The sequence below is a fragment of the Octopus bimaculoides genome, chromosome 4 (assembly GCF_001194135.2).
Source record: "Octopus bimaculoides isolate UCB-OBI-ISO-001 chromosome 4, ASM119413v2, whole genome shotgun sequence".
Lineage (NCBI taxonomy): Eukaryota > Metazoa > Mollusca > Cephalopoda > Octopoda > Octopodidae > Octopus > Octopus bimaculoides.
The window spans coordinates 19,163,382-19,171,922 of NC_068984.1; the positions used below are offsets into that span (position 1 = coordinate 19,163,382).

Below are 8,541 nucleotides of genomic sequence, written 5' to 3' on the forward strand. Positions count from 1 at the left end.
AAATACACACACATATGCATGGGTGAACATTTGTCCTTACCAGAGAACAAAATTCTCTGAAATTTCTTAAATTACTGAGTTTAATGCTGGAGAAGGGAAGTAGAATGATAATATATAAGCATATATATTATCATTTAAATAGCAAATGTGATTAATAATGGAGATTTGACTGGTTGCCAAAAAAAACCCACTAGAAATGCATCACACATTCATCTATTCAATTGTCATACACACAATGTGTGGTACATTTATTTTTCCACAAGTAAAAAGCATAATACTTTCATGTCTTTAGTATCATACATATAAAACACATGAAAGCATAGAGAGATAATTATAATTTTTTTCCATTGTTTGTCCATCTTTTAAACTACAGCAAATTCATTTTGTAGGGAAATAAATGAGCTGGTAACTGGAAATTCCTCAATAAATATTGAGGGATACATCAAGTATTCACTAATTTTGATTGTTAGTTTAAAATTGCAAAACACTAATTGAATATTACACTTTTCTGAGAAACTCAGGTCACATCCTTCGGAGCCATTGATGTACAAGCTTGTGCGTTCTATAATGGATCAACCGACTTTATTATTGGTAATGTTTATCTCAATATTTGGAATGTGATTTTGCAATGCATATTTCCAATAATCTAAATATGTATATATATTGCAAGGATTGGATATTAGTTGGAATAAGTAATAATTTTTTATTTGGCTATACCCCTTGTAGTATGCTATTTAAAGCTTGTTCACAGTATTTGGCTACCTGATGTCATCACCAGTATGGTTATAAATATCATTGGATTTACTTCAGGAATTCCTTCATGTCTATAGAGTTTATAATATATGAGAGAAAGAGAAAAGAAATGGAATTCATGAGATTCTTTATTAATCACTACAATCATTTTGACTCCTTATATTGCAAGGATCTATTTTGAAAGTATGATATTTGGTTATGTAATGCACCTAGCACACTCTGTAACTGATGTGGCACCCATCTGTAGAGACTAAGCCAATAATGAAATATATAAACAAGATGTGGTCATCCAATTAATTTAGCAGGGTAGAAACACCTAGTAAAAACTGACTCTGGTCATAACAACCTACTCAACCCATGACAGCATGAAAAGGGTTTGTAAACTGATAATAACAATAATGATAATGATTACAATGATGTGGATGATATATTTGTGTGTGTGTGTGTGTTTGTGTAAGTAAGCATGAATAAAAATGCAACCAAAAAATAAAAACAGAAAAACTAGGTAAGATGTTAGCAATAGTGAAAAGCAGTGAAATGAATTACTTGTTTGAAGAAAGGACCTACCTAGTATTTCAGAACTTATATCCCTTCTTATGCATACATAGTAATCTTATTTAATGAATTCTATTGGCAGAAATCAAATTCATACATACATGCGCACGTGCGAGCGCGCATGCGCACACACACACATTTCAGATCTTGACAATAATGTAAGTAGTAGTGTTGTTTTGTATTCAAAAATTTGTATACTTTGATGTAAATAATATAGATTTATATATACATACATTTATGATATTTTTGCATATTTAATAATGAAAATATAATTACAGCATTTTTGCAGAATATAATTGTTTGGTTAATTCAATAGTCCTGAAGACTGCAATTAAACTGAACTAAAAAAAAATATGAGAGATACAATAGGGAGAAAGAGAAGGAAAGAGAGAGAGAAAGAAAGAGAGAGAGAGAACGACACAGAAAATAGAAGTAAGCAAACAAAAAACAGAATCTAGGTAGACGCAGGTTTGCTGTAAGGTGGGTGGAAGGGGATTTGTCTCAGACACTTAATGTTGTAAGTATGGAATCAATAGAGAAGAAATAAGAAAAAATATTTTTGTAATTTTTATAATCACTTGAAACGATAAGTGATTAAAAATTTTTTTTAGCCTCTAACAAAACATATATATATATATATATATATAATCATCATCATCATCATTATTTAACATCTGCTTTCCATGCTGGCATGGGTTGGATGGTTTGACTGAGGACTGGCAAGCCAGGGCCCTGCATCAGGCTCCAATCTGATCTAGCAAGGCTTTTACAGCTGGATACCCATCCTAATGCCAACCACTTTGAGAGTGTAGTGGGTGCGTTTTATGTGCCACCGGCACAATGGCCAGTCAGGTGGCACTGGCATCGACCATGCTCGAATGGTGCTTTTTACATGTCACTGGCATGGGGACCAATCAAGTGGTGCTGGCATTGACCATGGTGCTTTTTATGTGCCCCCGGCATGGAAGCCAGTCAGGCGGCACTGGCAATGAGCATGCTTGAATGGTGCTTCTTATGTGCCACCAGCATGGAACCAGTCAGGCAGCACTGGTATCAACCATGCTTATATGGTGCTTTTTATGTGCCACCAGTACAGGAGCCAGTCCAGTGGGACTGGCATCGACATATGAATGTTTCATTTTTGCATTTGGCTTGGAAGATTTTTTATGTGAATTCATGCGTTGAAGCAGATTTTGATGTGTCTTGGGAGGGTCATTATGTTAGTAATAAACACATGCACTGTTTCTGTTTCACTTCTTTATTATTCAGCAAGTGGTTAATTATTTAAACAACTAAATAATCGATTGTTTGAGTAATCATTTGTATTTGTCAAAGTCCTTTTATCACTATTCATGCATGACCTCTTTAATGACACACCCTCTCTTCTTCAGGTTTGCTTCAGATCTAGACCTGGAGATGAGAAGCATGTCATTGAGACGGTCATGAATAGTGACATAAAGACTTTGACAAACAAAACCAATTGATTGATTATCTGAATGATTAATTAAATAATCAACTAGTTAGTTGGTTAAATAGTTAACCAACTGATGAATAATAAAGAAGTGAAATAGAAACAGTGCATTCGCATAAGGACTCTCCCAAAATCATCATCATCATTGTTTAACGTCTGCTTTCCATGTTAGCATGGGTTTGACGATTTGACTGAGGACTGGCGAACCGGATGGCTGCACCAGGCTCCAATCTGATCTGGCGTGGATGTTTGTATACACTTGTTTTGAGGGACAAAACCACAAAAAAAAAAAAAAATACTCAATACTTCCATTAGAAGTGTCTGGATATCAGTATACATGTATTTATATGTAAGATTTTATAGATATAGATAAATAAGATTAGATATCTGAACCATAGTTTCATTCAGTTAGCCATTTGTTCAACTGTACTCATCAGATGATTGTTAACTGTATATATCTGCTAATGCATATTCGATTAAAAGGCTGTCTAAAAAAAAACATGCTTCAAACCTATACTTTCTATATGCAGTCCTGTTACTTCCCATATCAATAACTTAACTCTCTCTCACACATATATGTACACACACATACACACAAACACGTGTTTGTTTTTATTTGTTGTAGTTATATACAGAAACAATAAAGCATTAAATTGAAGGATCAGTCAAAACCTTTTAGTATAGCAACATATTTATTTTATTTTTACAAGGAATGGTTGACAGTCACTTTGATGCTTCAGCTATGTCATCTTCACTGGAGTGTAAATTACTTTGGTTTAAAAAGTCCTTTATATAATCATTTGGGGAGTCATCTTGTGAGAAGAATAATGTAGCTGCAATGTAGGTGCGGTGTAATAGTGTATTTTTGTGGTATATAAAGAAATATCACCCGATAGTAAAGACAAATGTCTTTCCCTTCCATGTGATAAACATTTGCTTTCACCTGCTTCTTCTCTTATTTTCCTCTCCGCCTTCTTCTCCTCTTCTCTCTAATTTTTTTCCACCTACTCAATTAAACTTTCAATAAAGATATTTCTTTGTGTACCAAAAAAACTATGATATTATACTACACATATATTGCAGCTACATTGCTCCTTCCATGAAATGAATCCTAAATAATTATATATAGTACTTACAAAATTGAAGTAATTTACAGTCTGATGAAGGCCACATCACTGAGATTTTGACGTAATTGCCAACCTTCCCATTGTAAATTAAAATAAAATAAAATAATATATATGAACATATACAATAATGATAAAATGATAAATACCAAGCAAAGCATGGAACGGTTTGTCATTTTTTTTGCATTAAAGATCAATAAAACTTTATATGTATATATATATATATATATATATATATATATATATATATATATATATATATGACGAATACACATGTAATGATTTTATAATAAAAAAAATTAGCAAATTTTTATCATGGAACGGTTTGCTTTTGCTGTATTTAAGACCAATAAAATTTTTCAAAAATTTTAGTATGTGGACATACATACAGACAGTGGAAACATGAGTTAAAACAAATAATATGTATATTTATTTGGAAAAAGGCAGCAGGCAAATTAGAATGGACAAGTGAAAAAAAAAAAAAATGTGAATTGTGAAATCAATTATATATGTTTTTTTTTTAAGTTGGAGGAGGTCCGTCTGTGTAATGAAGCATTGATGTTAATGATCGCCGCATATTGTTTGATAGAGCACAACTGTAATCCTCTTGAGTCATTGGCAATAAAGATGCTAGTCCGAGTAATAAAAGTAAAAGAATTTGCAGTGGCAAAGCTGCACGTACTGCTCTACGACAGAATGAAGAACAACATGTTCCTGGAGATTCAACACTTTCCTCATCTGGAATTAGGACAGGAGCAAGAGGTTTTATTGAAATGTCAGTTTCATCTTGCAATGTGGTTTTAGCAGCCTTTAATTTCATTGATTTTGGAGTTTTGACAAATAGCTGTCTTGCACTTGAAGTTTTCTTCTTCTTCCTTGAAACGACGGATGGACCCGGCATTACTTTTGGTCCTGCTGGTATAATTGGAGAAGGCACAGTTTCAGTTGCTGGAGACGATTCTCTACTTGATCTAGAAAGTGTTACAGGGATGATGGGAGGCAATACTCTTGAGCGCATTGATGAGTCACTTGATTCTGCAACTGGAGATCTGCCACTGTCAGTAGGCTGATTCTCACTTTTTTCAACTTCTTTCTTTATTTCCTCAATTTTGTTTCCATTATAAGTGTCGCCACTAGAAAGAAGATAAACAGAACAGAATATTTTATATATGTCATATATGTTTGCTGTGTATGTACACACATACACACACATATATATATATACACTCACACATGCATACATATGTACATTCATGCATCCCTCCCTCACACACATATACTGAAAAAGCAATAGAAATAAACTGAGCAAAGAAATATGGATGTTAAGCAGTAATGTACCAAGAGCACAGAAATAGAGGCAAAGAAAATATAGTGAAGAAAAAAAACTGTTTATAAAATAACTGTTCAATGCTTAAATGAGAGCATAACATACTTAGTATGAATAGTATAGAACATGTTAAGTAGACAGAAATAGTACAGACATGCTTTAACTAGATATTGTGACAGACAACTAGAAGATTGTGGTCTGAACATTGAAAAAGATTACGATTAAGGAGTTGTATTGAATGAAACAGTTAGTAATAAATTATGCAGATTTATTTGCCATTGACATATCTAAGTGGAAATGTGGATGACGATTATGTGGATGATGATTATGCGGATGATGATTATGCGGATGATGATTATGCGGATGATGATGATGTGAAAGAGGAGAGGGAGGATGATTATTATCACTTGAAATACATCAATTTTAAATTACAAAGCCTGCTGTTTGAGACATATGAGATAGTGTTTTTTTAAAAAACTTTTCAGCATTCAGATTACTCTGTCAAATGTAATGCTTATTTATTCACATTGTTTTGGATTATTCAAGCATTATTTCGTAGCTTCAAGTTTTCAATGATGTGATTGTGTTTATTTTTAGGATGGCATTGTATGTTTGTGTGAAGGCCAGATCTGGCTAGTTTGAACATAAAATAAATAGAATATTTGGGTTGGATATGACCTGTTTAATTACTAAATTGAAATGTCATTTTCATAATATTAAAGAAAATTTTTCACTTGTTTCTAAGAATGAATTGCATTTAATTTTCTTCTTTGTCATAAAGTTTAAACCTTTAGCTTTGTTTTGAATTAATCATGCATTATCTTGTAACTTCAAGATTTTGATGACATGATTGTTTATCTTTAGAATGACATTGTGGAGTTAGTGTGAGAGGCTGGATCTGGCCAGTTTAAATATAAAACAGGTAGAATATTTGGGCTGAATGTCTGATTTAAATGCTTTCCAAGTCATCTCTGATCTTGCAAATCTATGAAAAAAAAAACATATGGGGTCTGATCAAAAAGTATTGGGACTGGTGCTATAAAAAGAAAACTAAAAACTCCAATTTGGCATTTAATCTCCTTCAAAGTAGTCCTCTTCTGAAGTCACACACTTTATCTAGCATTGTTTCGATTGATGAAAGCATTCTTGGAACTCATTTTTGGGGATAATGAGTAGCTGTCTTATTGCATTCTCTTAGATTTTCTCAACATCTTGAAATCATGTTGGAGTTTTCCACTGCAAGGACTGAACCTTGGTTTTGGGATCATAGTCATAAACCCACAATTTGTTACTTGTTATGATAATTTTCAAAAGGTTTTTGTCTTCCTCAACACAATCAAAGAGATCCTGTGCAGCTGAAGCTTAATCTCCTTTTTGAAATGACCACACTTTACTTCCAAGCTCAGCTATAAACAATAGAAGTGAGCGAGAACATTATAACTTGGTGTGCAAGTGCAACAGAGTTCAAGGTCAGTTTGTGCCAAGCAGCTTCATACCTTAACTCCATTACCATAGCAACAATACTGATACTTTTTGATCAGACCTTGTACCAGCCACAAGCATCTTGTTATTTTCATATGAAGGAATATATTTTCCAGTGTATATCTCTTCATTGAAAATAGTGGGCTATGATTTGAGGTTATTTTGGCTGCTATTTCAAGTAAAGTGACTCCATAGAGGCTTTTTCATTGAGTTATAAACTTGCTTTTAATACATACATGTGAAGGTGAAATAGTCTAAAAGGATAATATATTTGACTACCATATCTGCAACTGGTTTTTAAAGCAATTCAGCATGAGATGCTTAATTCTGTATATAACCATTTTATTTCATCTATCTGTTGGGAATATTCTCTACATTTAGAAATGTAACTGCCAACTGGCTAACATCTTGTCAAGGGGAAAAATTTCTCTCTCATTTGCTTCACGCTATTGACTTTGCCAACAGCTAAAAAGCATTAGTTTCACAAGCTTTTGTGGCTCATGGAAACATCATTATGTTGCATAGAGACATGTATGAACATATATAAACATTTCATTTCATACAGTTTTTAATATGTATTTACATAACTGGAACACTGAATATAAAGATGTGGCCATTGCTAGCAAACTTCATTCAATTCAATTTGTGCCCAATGTATTCAAATTATTATGAGAATTTGATTTGTTGTAAGAAGTCACATGATTATGCTACTTTGTTAAGCATTTGTTACAGTACATGTGAATAGTGTGTGTGTAATATCAGCCATGTTTCTAGTTTCTTTTCAATGACTATATTCTCTTAAATTATAACTCAATATCTTTTATTTAAGTTTTACATCAAACAACCTTAGTAAATTACTAGCAAATTATTGCTAAGCTTAAAATATCAAATTCAGTTTTTTTCAAAATTAACTTTTACAGCATTAGAAGATGATATTCCATTACATTTAATTTACAAATATTACTGAAATATGAAACAGAGCAAAATTTTAATATAAAAATGCCTAAAGTAAAATAGCAGTAATATATTATTCGATTCTTAATTCAATCAGTAAATGGAAACAAATAAATACATTAATCAAAGAAATAACTTAAGAAAAACAATATTTCAAAGCAGATATATTTACAAAATGAGCAAAAATATATTGATGGAAAACATTTGTTATAATTCTTATTAAAAATAATAATCATCTTTTATTCTTCCCTAAAAACATACTTATATCTAAAACTCACTAAAGAATTAAGAATACACCAATTTTACAGATTAATACTCACTGTTGCTGTAACTTGTGGCATTTCAGAGGATGTGAGGAAAGGTTTGTGCTTAGATTAATATATAATTAGTTTAATTTTAATATATGTGCTAAACAGATTTGATTTGGTAAAAAAAGATTTGAAAGGAATGAGAGATGTTCATTGTAAGCATTCAAAGCAGAATTAGCTAGAAGATAAAGCTGAGAGGTATAGCTTACTAACAGGAGTGACAAAAATTTGTCATTGGCTATTACACACAAACACACACACATTACACACATATACCATAGTTCTGCTTGAAAAGAAAACATTTTGAGAATTTTTAATTAGATGGTATTAATTATGTATGGATTAATTTTTAGTACTTAGACTACAAAAATGTTCTATATTTCAATGTTTGTTTATAAGCAGAATAACAGAAACAGAAATGACTTTTTATTGTCAAGTGCACCTCTAACAATGCAATATTAGTCATCAGAGTGGCTTTTGTTATAGTAGAAAAATGTTCATTTATACAGGGTTGAAAACACAACAGTTTGTTTTCTACAACATATATAGATATATGTATATGTGTGT

At 32.0% G+C, this 8,541-nt stretch overlaps 1 protein-coding gene across 9 annotated transcripts in view; it reads right to left on the reverse strand.

Annotated features, from left to right (window-relative positions):
- Window positions 1-3,452: 3,452 nt before the first annotated feature.
- The window catches only part of LOC106881484 (nesprin-1), an 811,219-nt gene continuing 806,130 nt past the window's right edge, over window positions 3,453-8,541 (reverse strand). For 8 of the 9 annotated variants that reach the window (XM_052966929.1, XM_014931893.2, XM_014931887.2 and 5 more), the window contains one exon: window positions 3,453-5,036. In XM_052966929.1, coding sequence (XP_052822889.1) covers window positions 4,424-5,036 — 613 coding nt within the window. In that variant the 3' untranslated portion in view covers window positions 3,453-4,423. The remainder of the gene's footprint in view (window positions 5,037-8,541) is intronic. The other variant, XM_052966930.1, reaches the window with a different exon arrangement.